The 21,084-nt window shown below is 38.6% G+C and overlaps 1 protein-coding gene across 7 annotated transcripts in view; it reads right to left on the minus strand.

Moving 5' to 3' along the window:
• The window catches only part of CCDC141 (coiled-coil domain containing 141), a 235,072-nt gene that overhangs the window by 13,064 nt on the left and 200,924 nt on the right, over positions 1-21,084 (minus strand). For 6 of the 7 annotated variants that reach the window (XM_032356082.1, XM_032356079.1, XM_032356080.1 and 3 more), the window contains 4 exons: positions 19,550-19,733; positions 16,289-16,401; positions 12,384-12,500; positions 1,190-2,037 (listed from right to left, as the gene is read on the minus strand). In XM_032356082.1, coding sequence (XP_032211973.1) covers positions 1,190-2,037; positions 12,384-12,500; positions 16,289-16,401; positions 19,550-19,733 — 1,262 coding nt within the window. The remainder of the gene's footprint in view (positions 1-1,189; positions 2,038-12,383; positions 12,501-16,288; positions 16,402-19,549; positions 19,734-21,084) is intronic. The other variant, XM_032356081.1, reaches the window with a different exon arrangement.

Below are 21,084 nucleotides of genomic sequence, written 5' to 3' on the forward strand. Positions count from 1 at the left end.
TAATAGTTGAAATTGTTGATGTAACGTCTACTGAAATACTATGATAAATAAATGCTATTTTACTTATCTTAGTTTACGAATATGAATTCAGTCTCACGTATTTGTAACTTTGTCCTCAGAGAAATCTAACGACATGAAAAATTTCTAAATGTTTAGAAGTAACCCACGTAGTGAGAAAGTGAGAACTACTTTTAAAACAACAGTGATTGAAGGGAGTTGGGGGAAATTGGAAGGGGAGGTGAACCATGAGAGACTATGGACTCTGAAAAACAATCTGAGGGTTTTGAAGGGACGGGGGGTGGGAGGTTGGGGTACCAGGTGGTGGGTATTATAGAGGGCACGGATTGCATGGAGCACGGGGTGTGGTGCAAAAATAATGAATACTGTTATGCTGGAAATAAATTAAAAAAAAAAAAAAAAAAGAGAGACAAAAAAAAAAAAAAAACAACAGTGATTCAAAACTTGTATTCTGCAGCTTACTTTCTATTAAAACAAATACGCTAAAAATTAATGTCTCCAGAGGGAAATCTTATTGTTCACAGCTCAGTTATTATACCACCTTTCAAAACTGGGTTTATTACCTGTCACTGGGAGCTACTGTGAAAGAAATATTTTTATTCCTTCTCTCACACTGAAGAAATTTATAGAAAGAAATCTTAGTGAAACAAACAAATATTATAAAAGTAATGTGTGACTCTGTTGGGAAGAGGGAAAAGATGAAATAGGTAAATGAAAGAAAAGGAGAAAACCCAAATTCTTATGTTTTTTATCGAATACAGGATGTTAAGTTAAATGTCATGCTTACGTAGAAATAAACAATAAGAAAGAATTTCAACTCACAATCTTCAGAAACGTGGAATGTTAGACTAATACCAAAAAAAACCCCAAACAACAACAACAACAAAAACCCCAAAAAACAAAAAACCAAACCCCACAAAAGAGCACGGCTAAGTTGCAGTGCCTTTGGAGTTGGTTACGTGATTATTTTATGTGGTTCCTTTTGCTTTCTTCTGGGGATTAGCCATGCTGTGCCTACAGGGAGAGTTGGGGGTTGGTGTGAGGTTGAATCATGCGAGGTACAGGGTTGCAGAATACTAATCAGCTATCCCTACACCTTTAAGTTAGTGTACACAGAATGATTTGCTCCATCATTCAATGTGTTTATGACTTGTCATTATAAGCTACCCACCATGTCAGAGTAGGCTCTGGAAATCCTGTTACTTCAACTTCCAAAGTCACTGGCGAACCTTCTGTGACAGTTACATTAGACAGGAGTCTGGAGAAATTAGGTGCCTGGCCAGCAAGGCTGACCACAGTGTTCTTTGCTGATGTGCATTTAATCTCGTCTTTGGGGACCATTTGCCTCTGATAGGCCCGTCCGGGGTCTGAGAGAAACCCAAGGCCTGGGAATGCATCCTGGGAAGCATGCAGCCTGTCTTGGGGTTTAGTGATGTTATCACTGACATGCACTTTCTCCCGGGTTTCTAGCAAACGTCCCTGAGCCTGAGGGTGCTGCTGTGAAGCTCTGTCATGCACTTCACTCGGCATGCTCTCTGGATGTTTAGCCCTGATTGTGCAGAAGGCAGTACTTTTTTCCAGAAATCCTCTGGAGGTTAATGGGAGCTCAGCTTTGAACTGGGGGTAAGGCCTCTCAAAATGACTTGAGAAAGTTTCTCTCTCATCATTGTAAGTGTCAGCAAAAGCAGCAGGGGGTGGAATGCCCAAGGCCTGGGCCTCCCCTGGCCTGCTGGCCCCAGTCTGCATCTTGTAGCTGCTTGTGTGAATGCTGAGGGAAGGGCTGGCACGCTCCTCCACGTCCATGTCAGCCGGGCCAAGCGGGGGATCGGGGCTTCCCGGGAGTGGAGGCAAGGAGATGTCATCAGGTGAGACACATTCATATTCTTCTCCAGAAAGCGTGTCTGCAGGCAAGAGCTGGCCTTGGACAGCAGCCTCTCTGTCAGAGGGCGGCTCCTTCAGGTGCTGGGGATACTGACCCTCTCCTGTTCCATTGATGGCCAAATCTCCTGCTCCCTGCACCTTCAAAACAGAAAAGCCAAAGCTTCAGGTTAGTCACTGAATTTTCTTTTTCCAGGCCTCAACTTCAATCAGGCAGACAATCTGAGAAAACCTACAAGTGAGTTCAAGCTTGGGGCCCTGGCACAAGTGGTACAGAACTTGAAACCATCAGTCTGTGGAACCTGGGCCCAGTCCCATGCCGTGACTAAGGAGCTGGTAAACTGACCTCCAGTCTCTGAATGAAATGTGATCGGCCTTATGAAACAGAGGAAAGAACGCCCTAGTTTTCACCTATAATGAGGGGGTTGAATTGGATCAATGTCTTCCAAATCATGATCTGAGGACTGTCCTCCCACCAGCAAATTCTGCTTTGGATTATGGGTCTACACTCCATGGGGACACATAGTTCTTAAATCTCAGAGGCTCCCTTGTTAGGCGATCCCTCAGACCCTCCTAAGAATAACCCCTCTTTCTTTCTTAGGAAAGCCGCTCATTATTATTACTGTGGTGAAGTATGCACAATATGAGACTTACCATTTTAAGCATTTTTAAGTGTATAGTTCAAAGCCGTTAAGTACACTCACATGGACGCAACCATCCATCATCCCCCTCCGGAAATCTTCCGTCTTTCCAGACTTAAACTCTGTGCCCATTAAACACTAAGTTCTCCATTCTCTCCTCTCACCAGTTCCTCCTACTTTCTGTCTTTAGGAGTTTGATAACTCCATATACCTCATATGGAGAAAACCACTTTTAATGACTTAAAGCCCCTTATTTTTATTCTTCCATTGTAAAGTACCTATTAAGCACTTGTTTCCTACTAAGTGCCATGCCAGACATTAGTGAGATGAAATGAGTAAAAGTAAACCAAGTCTGTGCCTTCAGGGAGGTAAGAGCCTAGTGGGGGAGGTGGATATCAATGGAACTATCGCATGTTATGGTCTTCCACAAAAGAACACCAGATATAAAAAGGGAAGGCCTGCCACGCATCCTTCTGTGCCATGTGGAGCGCAGGTCATGCTAGGAGCCTGCGAAAGGCAGTCCTTCACCTCCTGCTTACGCTGATCTAGTATTTCTCCCTGCTAATCCGTGTCTATCTCTGGTTTCAGAAGATGCTCAAATATCCTTTCTGGCATAGATTCGAAAGAGCACTGAAGCTGAAAGGGATCTCATCTATCTCAATGTGTTGTTTTATATCTAATTCTTTTTTCCCCTTTCCTCAGTATTTGGGTGCATTTTTACTTACTTAACAATTACCATGTTTTGTTCTATTGCTACTATGTGCACCTAAGAAAGTTAGGTCTCGCCTTGACTTTGAGTTCTTCATTTTAGCTCATAGTCCTCCCGCTGACATATATTTTATACATAATTTTTGAGAAATAAATATGTTTCAGGTTGAAGATCAGAAGCAAAAACAAAACAATGTTCCTTCTACTTTCCCAGAGATACAAATGGTCCTCAGTTTTAGAGAACATGGTTTCCTTCAGCCATTTAGTAGAAGTTAAAACTCTAGGTTTAAAAATAAGCCAGAAGTTTTTAAAAATCTCTTGTAATTAAAAATAAATTACTAAATAAGCACATAGGCAATAGGAAATGCCCCTCCTTCTTCGGCTTGGCTCTGCTTTTGTTTTCTTTTTCAAAGGGACTTTGATCCAACTTCCTATTCAGTCTAGGAAATCTCCTCCATAACATTCTGGTAACCTCTGTTTGAACACTTTTCCCGAAAGGATGCTTTCTTTGAGGAGAATTTTATGCTTTACTTGTGTTAAGAATCTCTTCCTGGAGGCACCTGGGTGGCTCAGTGGGTTAAGCCTCTGCCTTTGGCTCAGGTCATGGTCTTAGGGTCCTGGGATCAAGCCCCGCATCCGGCTCTCTGCTCAGCAGGGAGCCTGCTTCCCCCTCTCTCTCTCTACCTGCCTCTCTGCCTACTTGTGATCTCCGTCTGTCAAATAAATAAATAAAATCTTAAAAAAAAAAAAAAAAAGAATCTCTTCCTGTATTTAGCAAAGCTATGCCTTCACTAGGTATCTAACAACGGATCTGAGCTAGCCTCCCCGAGCAACACAGGATATGTCTGACTGCTCTCCTCTTTTAACAGTTTTTTGACTGGAAAATTGGTGCCATGACTTCTCATTGAACTAAAACCTCAGGGCTTCATCTGTCTTGACTCTAGGACTTTAATGATCCTGGTCACCTTTTGGGAAGTCCCACTCCCACTGGACTATAAGCTCCCTCACAGCAGGGACATTTGTTGATAGGAGGGTCACCCATAGCCAGGCAACTTCTTAATGACTTCTTTGGGGAACCTGTGTCTTTCCAGAGGAGAATAATGTATTGTCTGAAAATTTGCAACAAGTTTAGGAGAGAAACTTGAGTAAGAATCCAATCTAGTCTCCTCACTCCTCCTCACCTCTTGGGGAGGAAATGACTTAGTCAGCCACAGGTTTAGACTGAGCGTGCTCAGCTCTGGCTTTCTGAGGCCTTTCTTGTTGTTCTGCCTTCCAGAAGATGTGTGTATTTACACTCGCTCTGAAGTCTGAAAGGGCCTGTCCAGAAAGCCTGTGGTTCTCTAGCTGTGCACCCAAGTGTCTGGGTAGGCCGTCTATCTAAATCAGCGAAGAAGTTTTAGGAAACCCTCTAGAAAAGTCCAAGCCATGTTTCCTAAGCCAGTTTTTACGAGTGATTGATTCCTCACTCTTGTGCCTCTTGTTCAGATGGTGCCAAACTCAGAAGGCAATCCAAGAACATTATTTTTTTTACCCTGTACAATACCTAAAGTAGAAAAATGCTGTCCACAGAAAATAACACTATCAGATAATTTCTACTGACAATAAGAGAGAGAGTGTTATCAAATCTTTTTCTAGAAACATTTCAACTTATTAATGTTCCCCTTAAATATGTTTATTTCCAGGATTTATTTACTTTCAGATGGGAACTACTCAGTGGACCAACAACTCCTTGATCTATATGATATATTTTTGTTAAAGTGATTATATTAGTTTTTTTGTTTCTATAAGAACCAGATGTGACTTTGATTCATACTGAGTTTTTAATCAGCTAAAATTTTCTACCTTCTCTATTAATGCCATTGACAGAAGTGTTGAACACTGCAGAGTTAGGACAAAGTCAGATGTCTCCCCAAGGCAAGGCACATTGTCTTCCAGGTTGACACTGTTGAACTATCTAACATTCTTAGAACAGTTATAACCTGACCAAACTCATTCAGTTCATATCTTTCCACCTACTGTAAGAGAGAGATCATGAATGTGTTTATCAAATGACTTTTTGAAATCACAGTAAATTTTGCCTATGGCACTAACCTAGAATTATCCATTAAATAATCATCTCACAAAGCAAAATAAGGTGAATTTAATACAATTTTTCCTGAGTCAATCCATGTTGGCCCTTGGCACTTCTTCCTTTATTCTCAAAGACAAATAACCTTTCAGTTTTTAGGTCATTATCGAATTTCACAAAACTTCCTTTTTAATTTTAATTAATTTTTGAAGTTCAAGTATAATTAACATACAGTGTTAAATGTGTTGCATGGTGAGAGATGTTTGTAGCTACACTTGAGATGAGCACAGTGTAACATATAGACTTGTTGAATCACTATGTACACCTGTACAATGGTACTTTAATTTAAAAAACAATAAATTATAAAGCAAATGATAAAAAAGTACCTACAATAGATATTTTTGATGCTGCCAACTGTAATTAAGCATCAACAATGTGTGTCATTATTTTTTTCTTTTCTGTAGAGATATACTTAATCCAGGCAGGTGGATCCAGACTACTTTCTCTGGGAGATGAGAGGTATTGACTAACCCATGGTCTTGTGTTCTACTCCATCTGAGCAATTGATCCCCCTCCCTCATATTAGTTTGGTTCTAAGGCTGTGGGGGCAGTTAAGTAACTGGTTCTTAAATTTTTAAATTATCTTTTCTATGATATGTTACCTCCAAACTGGACTGTCAGATAATGTATATTAAGGGGAACTTTGAAAACATAAATTTGTTTTAAATTTGCTCATCTTGGGATGCAGCAACGAAATATCACTGTGCGGTGGGGGAATGATGCCTTCATTGCCTGTGTGTCCCTGGCTCTGAGTTGTACAGGATTGGGCTGCTATACCTCCTTGCAAAAAGTGAGTTGATTCTATATAAGTATAGTTTAAATGAGCTCAGTTCAAAGAAGGCTTCCAACTTACCTGCTTTTGTTGGCAGTATCTTCAACCTATGAGAATTAGATCTGAGTCTTAAACTGGCAACATCATTTCCCAGCTATGATTTCCTTTGTGGTCTGGGAAAGCACTTAACTTCCAGATTTACTTCATGGAATTAAAAATCCTTAATATCAAAAAGGTACTTCCATGTTGTTGGCATGGGAATCTGCAGTGTCATTACAAAGCAACTCATTTATATGCAGCAGTTCCTTGCTTTCCTTCGATCTTGGGGGAAAAGTTAGTATGTCTGAAATTCAGGAGAATGGCCGCCCAGTTCAGACATTGGTTTCTGGGATTTGTGGAGGGCAAAATATTTGATCTTTTTTAGTCTGAGTTTCCTCAACTATATAATGGTATTTGATCAGATGATTGTTATATCCCTTCTAGCACTTGAATTCTATAACCATAAATGTGGGCATCGTAAGCTGGCATCTTCTGCTGAATAGTTCTATGATTTTGCGGGAGTCTCTTTATATTTCTGGGAGTTCATTTAACCCGAGGAGTTTTCAGATATTACTATGGATTTAACTACACTGCTCACCTTGGAAGTAAAATACCATCACTAATCTGTTAACAGCATAATGGGCACTGCATTTACTAAATTGCCTAATGCACCTGTTGCATTTGGGAGTTTGAAAAATGAGAAACGCTTTATTATGTCCAAGAGAAAACCTGTGATGAATATATTCTTGTAATAGTCTGGGGGAATTGTTCTCTTTTTAAAAAGTTTTTATTTAAATTCCAGTTAGTTAACATACAGTGTTATCAGTTTATTATTTATTTAGTATTAGTTTATTAAGCATTAGTTTCAGGTATAAAATACAGTGATAAAATTTAGTGATTCAACACCTCCTGGTGCTCATCACAAGTGCACTGGTTAATCCCCATCACCTGTTTCACCATCCCCCGCCCCACTTCCCCTCTGGTGACCATCAGTTTGTTCTCTATAATTAAGAGTCTGTTTCTTGATTTGCCTCTTTCTCTGTCTCTTTTCTCCCTCTAGGTTCATTTGTTGTGCTTCTTAAATTCCACATATGAGTGAAATCATATGCTATTTGTCTTCCTCTGACTGATTTAGTTCAGTTAGCATAATTCTCTCGCTCCATCCATGTTCTTGCAAATGGCAAGATTTGATTTTTTTCTATGGCTGAATAATATTCTATTATATAATATATATTATATTTACATATGTATACACATATACTGTATATACACATATATGCATGTATATATATGTATACATATTTTATATATACATACCACAGCTTCTTTGTCCATTCATCAGTCAATGGACTCTTGGGCTATTTATGTAATTTAGTTATTGTAGATAATGCTGCTATAAATATGAGGATGCATGTATCCCTTTGAATTAGTACTTTTTATTCTTTGGGTAAATATCTAGTAGTGCAGTTACTGGACTGGAGGGGTAGTTTTATTTTAAACTTTTTGAGGAACATCCATACTGTTTTCCAGAGTGCCTACACCAGTTTGCATTTCCACCAACAGTGCAAGGGGGTTTCTCTTTCTCTACATCTTTGCCAACACCTGTTGCTTCCTGTGTTGTTAATTTTGGCCATTCTGACCCATATGAGGTGATATCTCATCCTAGTTTTGTTTTGTATTTCCCTGATGATCAGTGATGCTGCACATCTTTCCATGTGTCTGTTGATCATCTGTATATCTTCTTTGGAAAAATGTCTATTCATGTCTTTTGCCCATTTCTTAACAGGATTATTTGTTTTTTGGGTGTTGAGTTTGATAGGTTCTTTTTATATTTTGGATATTAATCCTTTATCAAATATGTCATTTGTGATTATTTTCTCCCATTTGGTAGGGCGCCTGTTAGCTTTGCTGTGCAGAAGCTTTTATCTTGATGAAGTCCCAACAGTTTATTTTTGCTTTTCCCCCCTTGCCTCAGGAGACATATCTAGAAGGAAGATGCTGTGGCAGATGTCAAAAGAGGTTACTGCCTATGTTCTCCTTAGGTTTTTTTATCCTCTTTGAATTTATTTTTTGTATGGTGTAAGAAAGTGGTTCAGTTTCACACTTTTGTATGTTGCTTTCCAGTTTTCCCAACACCATTTGTTGGAGAGACTGTCTTTTTCCATTGGCTATTCTTTCCTGTTTTGTTAAAGATTAACTGACCATATAACTGTGGGTTCATTTCTGGGTTTTCTATTCTTTCTGTTGATCTATGTGTCTCTTTTTGTGCCAGTACCATGCTGTCTTGATGACTATAGCTTTGTGATAGAGCTTGAAGTCTGGCATTGTGATGCCCCCAGCTTTTCTTTTCTTTTTCAAGATTGCTTTGGTTATTTGGGTCTTTTGTGGTTCCACATAAATTTTAGGATTATTTGTTCTAGTTTTGTGAAAAATGTTGTTGGTATTTTGATATGGATTATGTTAAATCTATAGATTGCTTTGGGTAATATAGAACTTTTTTTTTAAGTAGGCTCCACGCCCAGTGTGGAGACCATTGCAGGGCTTGAACTCACAACCCTGAGATCAAGACCTGAGCTGAAATCAAAAGTTGGACGTTTAACTGACTGAACCACTAGGTGCCCTGGGCCGTATAGACATTTTAATATTTATTCTTCCAACTCATGATCGTGAAATGTCTTCTATTTCTATGTGTCATCTTTAATTTCTTTCATCAGTATTTTATAGTTTCTAGAATACAGGTCTTTCACCTTTTTGGTTAGGTTTATTCCTAGGTATATTATTGTATTTGGTACAATTGTAAATGGGACTGATTCCTTAATTTCTTTTTCTGCTGTTTCATTATTGTGTGTAGAAATGCAATAGATTTCTGTATTTGATTTTGTATCCTTCAACTTAAGAAGATGCTATTGCTGATGTCAAAGGGGTACTTCAGAGAGTGTCTCTGGTGTATGCTACATGTGCTCTCCTGTTGTATTTTGGCTGCTCTATCCTTCAGGCTAGTCATCTGGAGAGGCTTTCTTGCATGCTGTGGGCAGTGTTCAGTCCCCTGCCTCTATGTAGTGAGTTTTACCTACATATGCTCTGATCTGCTTGTGAAATGAGATCAGACACCACCTCCACCAGAACTGACGCCCTGCAGAACACTCTGGTTGGGAAACATAGTGTGGGCAGGGATTTGTACTGGTGTTCAGGGGAGGAGCTGCTGTGCTAGGACTGAGGCAAGTTTGATTGAAAGGGGCAGTCCTGTGAGAGTATAGGGGTGTGGGGCTTGTTGTAAGCAAGTCAGGCAGCTACTGTTGGCACTGCACTGCTTCTCATAGATGGATCTGTATTTACGTTGAGGATTGGAGGAGGAAAATGGTATCACCTAGTTCCTTTGTTACTGGAGAAGCATTTCTGTAAACACTGCCTCTCAGGATGCACTCCACTCCAAGAAGAGTGAGCAGTCTCCACACTGTGTGCCCCAGGCATTCTTCAGATTGCTCTTTCCACACTGTCTGTCCCCTCATTGTTTGCCTGCTTGCCCTCTAGGAGCAGGGCAGTCAAACCTGATGATCTTTAACACTCCATCCAGGCTTTAAGCCCTGCTGGTTGCAAGAACTCACAAAATTCAGCCCCTCTTGTTTTCCAAGCCAATGTCTTTGAGAAAATGTTCTCCTTGTGCATTTTCCTGTGTGCTCCTCTCTCACCCTTCTTTGCACCCACAGCACCCTCCCTTCCATAGCACTGGTGATATGTTTCTCCCCTAAATCACATCTTCATACTTTCTACCTTCTTTGTTATGACCTCTTCTCTCCCTTTAGTTCTAGAGTTTCTTCCGTCAGTCTTCATGCTGTTTTTTGGGATATTTAGGATGATTTGATAGTTATCTAGTTGTGTTTGTGGGACAAGAGGAGCCTCAAGCCCTCCTACTCTGCTGCCATCTTCCTCTGACCAAACACTACTGGAATTGTTCTTTCTGAGTCCAATAACTTTCCAAAGAAGATAACACCATTTGGGGTATCAGAATTGGACACAATGACTCCCAGATAAGCTTTTATTTTACTTGGTATGTTTATTATCTGTCCATATGGCTTTTGGGGAAATCATCACATCTGACCCATAATATAAATGATAGAGATAATAAAATGGTAAATGTGATTGAGCTGTTTAAAGGGAAGATTACTGTCACCCTTTCATTTTGCTGTCTGTGCTAACTGCACCTGAATGTATATGTGAAATGATGTCAGTGAGAGTTCTTGACAGCTATAATTGTGGGCCTTCACTTTTATACTAAATAACAAATGACCTTTTAACTTATATTAAAAAAATTGATTTCACAGTGAAAATAAACCTTGCTTTTTTATTTAAAGGAAACTTTTCATTTCTTTTTCTAAGAAAAATAAATAAAAACAAGAAAATCTATATTTACTAAGTATAAATGAGTATGTTTGCTTTGGTAATAATGAGTTTCACTTCAATTCTTAGTAAATGGGTGTGGTTGACAGTGTAGACAATGTACAGAATTCAAAAAATAAGCTGAATTTAGTATCTCTTAGAAACCTAGTTAAGAAGGGGCATCTGGGTGGCTGTCAGTTAAGTGTCTGCCTTCAGCTTAGGTCATGATTCCAGGGTCCTGGGATCAAGCCCCATATAGGGCTTTCTGCTCAGTGGGGAGACTGCTACTCCCTCTCCCTCTGCCACTCCCCTCTGCTCATGCTCCCTCTGTCTCACTTGCACTCTCTCAAATAAATAAATAAAATCTTTAAGAAAAAATGCTACCTAGTTAAGAAAATGTGATGCATTGAATGTTACTCTTCACTATTTCAATGAGATGATCTCAATCAAAGGTGATTTTGTTCTCCAGGGAACATCTGGCAATGTCCACGGACATTGTTTGGTTATGACAACTGGGTGAGGAGTGGAAGTGCCACTGTCATCTAGTTGATAGAGGCCTGGAATGTTGCTAAATATCCTATAATGCACAGGACAGCCTGTGCCAAAATATCAATATATCTGGGCCAAAATATCAATATATCTCTGGGATTAAGAAATCCCAAAGACCAATCACAGTAACCAAAGGCTATCTGATATAAGACTAAGATTCATCAGAGTGATCAAGGTTTGGCAGCTTTCCTTTGCTTCAGAGTAGAATCAGGGTTTAAATGCTTCAAGACCATCCCACAAAAAAGACAGTTTGTATAATGATACTTGCTGCCTGGAGATTGTATAATTGCAGTAGACCTTGACATAGATTTAACTTGTGGAAAAGATTATAGAAGGTTATATAGAAGATCTAAGAATTGTACTGACTTGAAGGAAAGATAAATCATTCTCCATGAGATAACAACAAGTGGGGAGATATTTATTTTAAATTCTCATGTCATAAGAATGCTTTATTAATTTGGGGGCAGTTGAGAATAATGTTGACTCTGTTTATTCCTTCAGTTCCTTGGGAGAAAGAGAAACACTAGAAGCAAATTTGACAAAGCAAAAAGATAGGAGCTAATTATAGTCCAGCAACTATAAATAGAGAGAGAGAAACTTATATTGAAAATCCGTAATGATGCGATTTAAATAATGTGTTTGAAATTATGAAATATTTGCATTTTGTGAATATTTCAAATTTTTGCTACATATTTACTTTATCTGTAATGTATAGATTTCAAAGTAATTTAAATATTTTAAGTACTTTAGTATTTATATATCAGTTGGATCTTATGTTTTAGTATATTACCTATACTAATATCAACTTAGAGATAGATTCAGTGGAATAAGACACAAGCTAATTTCATGTATTAAGATTTTCCAGTGGATAGTGTGAAACAACAGAACCATAGCTTGGTGGTATAATAGAGAGAAGTCAAATTTGAAGTTGGGATTGACTAAAAGGAAAATGGGAAAGGCAACTAAAGGTGGGAGAAATAGTAGTAGTTTGGAGTGACATTATGGTGACTGAAGGGCTATCCCAATACCACTGTGCAATGCTGTGGTCCCACTGTTAAACAGGAGATGCTCGGAGGAAAATAGTGTAAATGGAAGAAGAACAACTAAGTAAAGTATAGAAGGGAAGTGCAGGATAAGGACATTCATATTGCATGTGCATTGAAAGATTTGATTCAGATAGAAAAGAAGGCTTTAATTCACTTTTTTTTTCCAATGAATAAGGACTCTAACCTCAAAACAGAATGAATAACTGAGATTACATAATTTTCTTTACCTTATTCCTTTCTTCATTGAATAGTGTCTGCGTATTTCTCGCTGGTTCTTTTAGCAGGTCGATGAAGTCGTCATGGAGGTCTTCCAAATTCACATTTGTCTTTAAAATGTCCCCCTGCTGTACAAAGCAATGGTTAGTGAGAGCCTGGGTCAGGAAAGTTGGAAGTACAGCACTACAAAATAACCCCTAGGAAGAAAACATAGGCCACTTGGAACCTTTCCACAAATGTATTCCACAAGAGACTGAGGACTCTCATGTTGTGATTTACAAAATTATCTTGTTAAGCTCACAGCTCCCTCATCCACCTCACTGCTTTGATACAATTCATTGCCAGTAAAAATTGGTTGTTCAAAGGCCCAGCCAGAATGAAGTCATTATTGCAGGAGGATGCACCTACAGGAGCATTCTCTAGAGAAAGGAATCATTGTGCATGGCCACTAAGCCATTAGGAGTGCTTTAGGGAGAAGTGCTGAGGAAGAAATGTCTGAAGATTTTGGTGGAGAACGAAGAGGAAAACCAGAGAATATGCATAAGCAAATATTTGGGAGACTCATGAAGAGAGGAAGAAAACATCACTGAGTATGGTAAAGAAAAAAAGTTGAGAACAAAGGATGTTTCCTGTGGGTGATGATATTACGCTCCTTTAGGTCATGGAGCTGTTTTAGTCAAGGAAGTACAGGCACTTGCAAGCTGCTGGGGAGCCCCTGTGAGGGCTGAAAAGACTCTGTAAAGGTGAAAGGAGCCTCAGGTACACCAAGTTTAGGATGATGGATTTTACCATACCAGAACATTCTCTATTCCACCTGGAACATGGTCATTAGATGGGCCTTAAAGAAATAGCACACTCCTTAAAGTGCATGTGCTATATGGACTCAGAGAATTTGGGGGGAGATTCAGATTTTAGTCTAACTCTAAAACGTAAGCTGGTTGGTATTAGTGGATAAGTTAACTCCGCTTTAGTACACATGTGATATCTAATCTCAAAATGGCAGTTGTTGTGGAAAGAATGCTAGATTTTGAATTATATTTAATTATAGAGTTCACCACTACTGATCGTGAGGTCCCAGGCAAAGTTCTTTTACCTTCTTTGAACTCCACCTCTAAAACAAGGAAAATGGGGCCCCTGGCTGGCTCATTAACCTGGGTGGTTAAACATCCGACTCTTGGTTTCGGCTCAGGCCATGATCTCAGGGATGTGAGATGAAGCCCTGCATAGGAGGCTGCTTGTGCTTCTCTCCCTACCCCTCATGTGCTCTTTCTCTCTCCCTCTCCTTGAATGAATGAGTGACTAAATAAATACTTAAATAAAATCTTTAAAATAAATAAAATAGGAAAACATTTGCCTTACCACCATCATAAGGTTATTTGGAAAGCACTGAAGTAATATATATGAAAAGCCTTTGTATATCTCAAAATTTTATACAAATAGAAAGGGTTATTATCATTATTTCTGCTTTGATAGGGATTTCTGGGCCTACTTTAATAACCCCTACAAAATGCCCATAGCACCAACCTTAAAAACATAAAAACCAGACATTTATGCTCTCATGCAAATATCTGTAATGTGTTAGCAAACATTCTTTGACAAGCTTTTGTTCAGGGTCTAACTTGTAAGAGCCTTGTTGATACCCATAAGTCTTGCCAGGGAGGCTCTTCCTCATTTTTTATATCTACCCAAATCAAACCTTTTTGAGCTATTGAAGGATTCTTCTTCTCTGTACCAATCCTTTGAGTTTTTACTACAAATGCCAAAACTCTTTCTAGAAAACCCACCTTAGGCAAAGCACAGTATTAAATGTTGTGTGGGACCCTAAACTGAACAGAACCACAGGGTTTTCTCAGGTGTAATCAAATAGATGGGTTGAGGTAGTGATGGTAGTTACATGTGATGATTATAGTAGGAAAGAATACAAGTGTTCTGGGGGATCAGAGAGGAACAGACAAAGGACTTGCAAAAGCCTAACAAAGGAGTTGAAAAAGAGGCAACATTTGGGTTTGGCTTTGAGAGATAGTAAAATGTAGATAAACAGAGAGAGAAGGTCATGTACATGAAGATGTAGAAGCAGAAAACTCAAGAATATGAGATAGCCCGCCACTGAGACAGGGACCTACAGTGAATATAGAAGCACACTAATTTTGAAAGACGGTCAGCCGCGGAACATTGGAAGGCCTTGAATTTCAACTTTATTTGGTAAGCAATGAAGAATTTATAGTGGAGTACGTTGAGTATATAAACGATACTAGCAGCTGTATTTAAGGAAGGGTAATCTAGCTAGAGTGTATAATTAGGAGGCTCCTGACTAGTACAAAAGAGAATCCAGGTGATGGATTGAAAATGAGAAAAAGAGGGTGCAATCCTAACTAAGGTGTGTAAAAAGAATGGGGAATGAGGAAGTGGGCAGAGGGAGTGGCAAGAACTTTCAGAAAGAATGGCCATGAAGGGATAAGAGAGTAAATTTTTTTAAGTGGACCTCACTTGAAGATATACAACAGAAATGGGAGGGCTGTTCTAGATAATAGAGAGCAAAGAAAAGCCGTGCTTTTCAAGCTGTGTATTGGAAGTCAGGAGAAGAGACAGATCCTCAGAGGGTTGGGTGAAGGTGGAGAAGAAATGATCATTGTTTAAAAAGACAATATGCATATGGCATATCGTACATTACTGGTGACATTAAAACTGTAAAATGTTTGTGGAATGTAATTTAGCATATGTATATTAGAAACATTAACAACTTCATGCTCATTTACCCAAATCTGCTCTGGAGAGTTTATGTGTAGGGAATGATACAAGAGAAAAAAAAAATCTTTATATGTGAAGATGTTCATTGCAGTGTTATATAAAATGGTAAAAAAGTTTAAGATCTAGTTTCTCAAGGAAAAAAGATTTGTTTGGTCACCCACTCAATTAAAAGCTTAGCAAACTATTTTGAACGAACTGAGTACTCAAATTTATGACATGGAAATTCATACAGAAAAACTGGTTGCTAGAAATATAATTCTACTCTGAACTACGAGAGCACCCTTATGTCTCGATATCAACAATGATCACAATAATTATAAATAAATGTCTTCACATTTCAATTCTCAAGGTTACTCTGTGATTAGGTTTCCCTATTCACTCCACTGTACAGATCAAGAAACAGAGACAGAAAGAGATGAGGTAATTTACCCCAAATCACAAGTCTAATAATTTGGAGGACTGGTATTACTAGGCAGCTGTTTTACTCTAAAGCCTATGTTCTTAATTACTTCATTATTCTCTCCATCTTAAGTAACCAGTTCTTTCAGCCAGTCACTAAAACAGTACTAATGAAGCTAATTTTCACAAAATACAGATAAAAGAATATATGCATTTCTCTCTTTTAACTGAATTTGCCTAGACATTAAATATCAACATATTTCCTCTCTAGTCTTTATTCCATCAACTTTTTATTTCATGAAGGATGCTAATGATTAGTTTAATACTTCTATGAAGCTAAATGTTCAATGACTATAGCACCTGAGGATTTAATTTTATTTTCTCTGGGGCCACAATTTGGAAGGGGAAAAAAAAAAAGCCCTTCCATTTATTATTTGGGAATGAAAACATAAGGCTACTTAATACAGACTTTACTTTGATTTTAATGGCACACATTTATCCTTTAGGATGTGATCCATGAAAATGTAAATGAGACACCTTAATTGTGTTTAGCCCTCCTTCCCAGCAATATTTTTCTCTGCAGTGATGGAAAAGAAACAGAATTAATTATCAGAAACACCCAGATAATTATGTTAGAAAGCTGTGAAACAAATGTGCACATTATGTCCCTTGAGAATTTCTATTAGAACATCTTTGCACTAGAAGACACTTATCAACACATTTTTATTTATATCACTTGAAAATACATATTCTGGGAAGAAGAAATTACCTTCAGCTTTTCTTCAAGCTCTGTGAGAGAGACACATAATTCAGTGATAGATTCAAGAACCTCTTTGTGTTTTGCCATTATTTTCTCAGCATATTTCTGTCCTTCTTCAAAACCTGGGGAGAGAAGGGACAAAAAAAACCCTATTTTTGAGGTCAAATCCTTAGCAGGAAAAAAAAAATCCCAGGCATCAATTCACCTCCCCAGTGTCTGGTGTAAAGGCTGATAGATAGTAAGTGCTTAATAAATACTTGTTGAATAAAAAAACAAATGAATGAAGACACTTTTTGAAAAAATGGGTGCCCCAGAAAAATGATTACATTTGCTGTACCTTGTCACTTTTATGTATCCTAAATCATGTTGCTATGCTAATATTCTTAAAGCACCACTCTAATCAGTTGTTTCCTGTTCAGAACATGGTCAATTCTTCATTTATGCATTCAAAAACAGTTTCAAGGTGCTTCTGACAAATATTTGTCACCGTAGATCTCTCACATACTTAGTCTCTGGTCAAAGTGCGCCTCTTCTCCACAGCAAGTAGTCTCTCCACCACGAATGCCCTTCCCCCGGACTCCCTGCTGTCTACTTCAGATACCAATATCTTTGTGAGATGTTCTTAATCCTCCCCGTGTAGATTTTCTCTCTACTGGAATAATAACAAAAATAGCTACCATGCAGTGAATGCTCATTATTTGACTATAGCTAAGCACTTTATATGCATTAATACATTTTTCCTTGGATTTTCTAGGCTCGATTGCATATTACAAATGAGGAAATTGAGGCCTAGAGAGCCTCTTCAGGCCACCCAGACAGAAGCAGAAGCAGGGATTTGAAACCAGGATTGTAGACTCCACGGTTTAGACTAAGCAGTATTTCACAGTGTTACGGGCTGCATTGTGTCTCCTCCAGAACTTGCCATGCTGAAGCCTCAGTCCCCAGTATCTCAGAATGTTACCACAATTGGAGATAAGCTCTCTAAAGAGGTGATTAAACTAAAATGAGGCCATGAGGTTGGGGCCCTAATCCAGTGTGAGTGGATCCCACCAGTGTAAGATGAGGGAGGGTCACCAGGACAAGCAAGTGCACGAGGGATGCCCACGTGAAAAGGCAGCAGGAAGGCAGCCAGCTGCCAGTCTGGGAGAGAAGTCTCAGGCGACACCAACCCTGTCAGCACCGTGATCTTGTGATCTTGGACTTCAGCTTCCAGAACTGTGAGGAAATGAATTTCTCTTGTTTCAGCAGCGCAGTCTGTAGTATTTCATGATGTTAACTCTAGCAAACCAATACACATGCCTTTCTGGCTACATTTACTGTAACATGACTTCTAGATCTAGGCTGTGGATTCCTGAATGAAGGAACTAAGTTTTATTTACCTTTTTATCAATTATACCTCCTCATACATAATAGGTACTCAAAAAATTTTTTTGAGATAAATTTATTTGTTTTACAATTCTGGGTCCAAGGATGTTTGGGTGGCCTGTAAGAGTTAAAATAATATTCCTAAAGCTTTTTACTTATTGCAAATTTTAAAAAATTACATAGTTTCTCTACTGAGCAGATGAAGATTCACATTTATTTATTTGTTCAAGGTATTCAGTCAATGATTCATTTATTCGTCATGTATTTGTTAAGCACTTAGTATGTATCATGAAGAAGTAAACTAACAGGTTAAATCCCTTCTCTCAACGGAGTTTGCATGCTGGTGTAAAAGCCAGACAATAGACAAATAACTATACAATCTGTCAGTTGGTATAAGGGCCAGGAACACAGATAATGCAGGACGCAGGATATGCATGAAGGGAGGGGAATTAAACTAGTGTCGGGTCTCTGTGAGTACTTAACAGGGTCCTGAAATTGAATACGCACTTAAATACAGTGACAAAACGTGCTTCCCTTGCCCTCAAGGAGCTTATGGTCAATAGAGAAGACTGATGAAGAGATGAATAATTTCACTACAGTGTGGAAAGTACAAAAATAGAGGGAACCATATACAATGCTGTGGAAGCAGAGGGCGTTCACAACATTTTAAGGCAACTATACAGTAACTATGGTAAGAGTGAGATATCACATTCGTTTCCATTAATTTTTCAATCCATATTTTATTATTTTTATGTTTCTACCTTTTCCTTTTGGAAAAGTACTAACAATTCATTCTTAATAATTTAATATTAGGTGGTACAGTATATATGTTTCTACACATTTTTATGGCTATCCATGGATAGCATTTCATGTTGCGTGAGAAAATATCCACAGCCAGCTGAAACATTTTGTACCACTCATTGTTATCTTCTTTCTAAGCTAGATTTGCCTGGCCACTGGTAAGTACCCTTGGTCTATAGGAACAATATCAGGGGATTCATGAAACTTGTTCCTCAGCACCCCCAAAGGCTATCATCACCCAGAGGGTTTCTGAAATGAGGGCCTCCTTTAGATAGAAAAACTCTTGAGACTGACAACTGTATTCTCTTTCCTGGTCATGGAGAAGAGAAAAGCAGAACCAGTGAGATGATAATTTGAGTTCTCCTGTTTATTCCATAAGGGAGAAAAAGGCAAGGGACCTGTTCCTTAAATCTACTAACCAAACCATCTGTTTCTTAAATCTACAAACCACACCCCTCATAGAAATATGAGGACTAGAGACATCAATTTTAGCTTAACACTCACTTTAAGTATTATGGGGGTTTTGAATGTTTTTTAAGAAATCACCCTCATGGAAATGAGTTTGGTTTTTGTTGTTGTTGTTGTTTTGTTTTGTCTGCTTATAACCCGGTGGATGACCAACAGGAATAGGGGAGAAAAGAGAATAGAGAAGGAGGGTTTACACAAGATAGTTAAAATCCGAAGACTTCCTTAGGGTGCCTGGGTGGCTCAGTGGTTAAGCCTCTGCCTTCAGCTCAGGTCATGATCTCAGGGTCCAGGGATCAAGCCCTGCATCAGGCTCCCTGCTCTGCGCTGCACCCCCGCCCCCGCCCTCTCTCTGCCTGCCTCTCTGCCTACTTGTGATCTGTGTGTGTGCGCGTGTCAAATAAATAAATAAAATCTTTAAAAAAAAATCCAAAGACTTCCTCTCCTGGAGGCAGAAATGCCTTCCTCTATTCCTGGCTGTTTACTTTTGTAGATATGGGTGCTTATCTTGAGTCTCTTGCCTGAATAATTGCTATAGTGAGGACCCTGAGGGCTTGTCATGCTCTGCTTTCTGCAGGATTAGGTTCACTATAGATTTGTTCAAGGGCAAATTGCTGGTTATTTTAAAAGAGACCTCACCATATAAGCGCTGAGCTAGGTCACTGATCTCCTGAATCCTTTCTTCTTGCTGAGGCACGGAGGGCCTGATATATTTATTGAATTGCTGGTGGAGAATTTGCACAGCTTCCTTTGTCTTGCATTCTGTGGAATATTTTCCAACTCTTACAACTGTGGCACTTGCATCTTCATACCAAAAGTGACACTAAATTAAAATGGGATAAGCGTAGATTAAAGAGATACCATGTTCTAAAGTTCTTCATTTTGACCACTGAAGTATCAAATTTCAATATTCTCAAACTTTATAATCACATTAGTTTGAACTTTCTAAGTCATAATAAGGAAAATGTCAAAATATGATCATAGGCTTCTGCACTTGGGTAGTAGAGTTAGATAAGAAAATAAAGGTATGGAAATTCATTTGATTTTCCTGCCTTCTTAGATTTGCCTGAAATAGACTTGCTAAGAACATTGCAGACTTACAAGAACAGGAAATATAAAAAGCATACGGCACGAAAAAGAATTCAAATATCAGCTAAAAGAAAAGACAAAAAGTTCAAACACACAGATTACTGCCAAAATAATTGAAGTAATTAACAACACATGGATAAAGTACTGCCTGCTTAATAAATAAATTCTCTTCTAAGAATGAGACTTAGTTTATGGGTTGGGGAACAGCATTTGACCTTTTTGCTTTGTTTTGTTTTTAATAGAAGTTACTCAAGTCATATTTTCAAAGCACAGTGGAGAATTGAGACAGTTTCTCACCAAAAATACTAAATAACGGTGATGGAAGGAATGCGTCTGACCATGGTCAGAATGATTATGATGAGCGAGAAACAAAAACACATGAGTCGGTTAGGAGCTGGCTCTCAATAAGTGCCACAGGGTCACAGCAAGCCTATGGATCAGACATAGAGGAATGATCCTCCTCATCTTGCTCAGTGCCGTGTCAAATCTAAAATCTGCTGCATCCGTGGCAGAGAGACGTTCTGTATCACAGAATAATGGGCCACAAAGAACTTCAAGTGTGGAATTTCTTCGACATGAGGTGTGCAAATAACAACTGTAATCTGTTAAATTTCCTATAGCTTATGCATCCTCTACCATTTATCCTCTCGACAAAAACAAAATAACACCAATAACAATTTGTGTACATGAAACATCCCACCATCACATTTCTTTCTAAACATTTGCAAGTTCCGTGAAATAAATAAGTCACTTTGAGTATTTTAAACAGATATCCAGCAGTGAGCATAATTTCATGATGGTTCAGCATCTTGAGTTGATGGCGTTATGGAGAAATGAGAAATTCTCCTATGTTGCTGGTAAGAGCAAATTAGTAAAATCTCTCTAAAGAACAATTGGACAATGCTATCAAACTTTGCACCATTCATCCTCCTTTGGTCCAGCAATTCTACTTTAAGAAATTATCCTAAGGCAATAATCATGAAAAGGAGGAAGATGCATAGATTTAATGACAATATTAACTGCAGTAGCATTGTTTTAAAGTTACAGAGCAATTTTAAAGAACATTACATATGGACACCATTTCA

Source organism: Mustela erminea, chromosome 8 (assembly GCF_009829155.1).
Source record: "Mustela erminea isolate mMusErm1 chromosome 8, mMusErm1.Pri, whole genome shotgun sequence".
NCBI classification, from domain to species: Eukaryota; Metazoa; Chordata; class Mammalia; order Carnivora; family Mustelidae; genus Mustela; species Mustela erminea.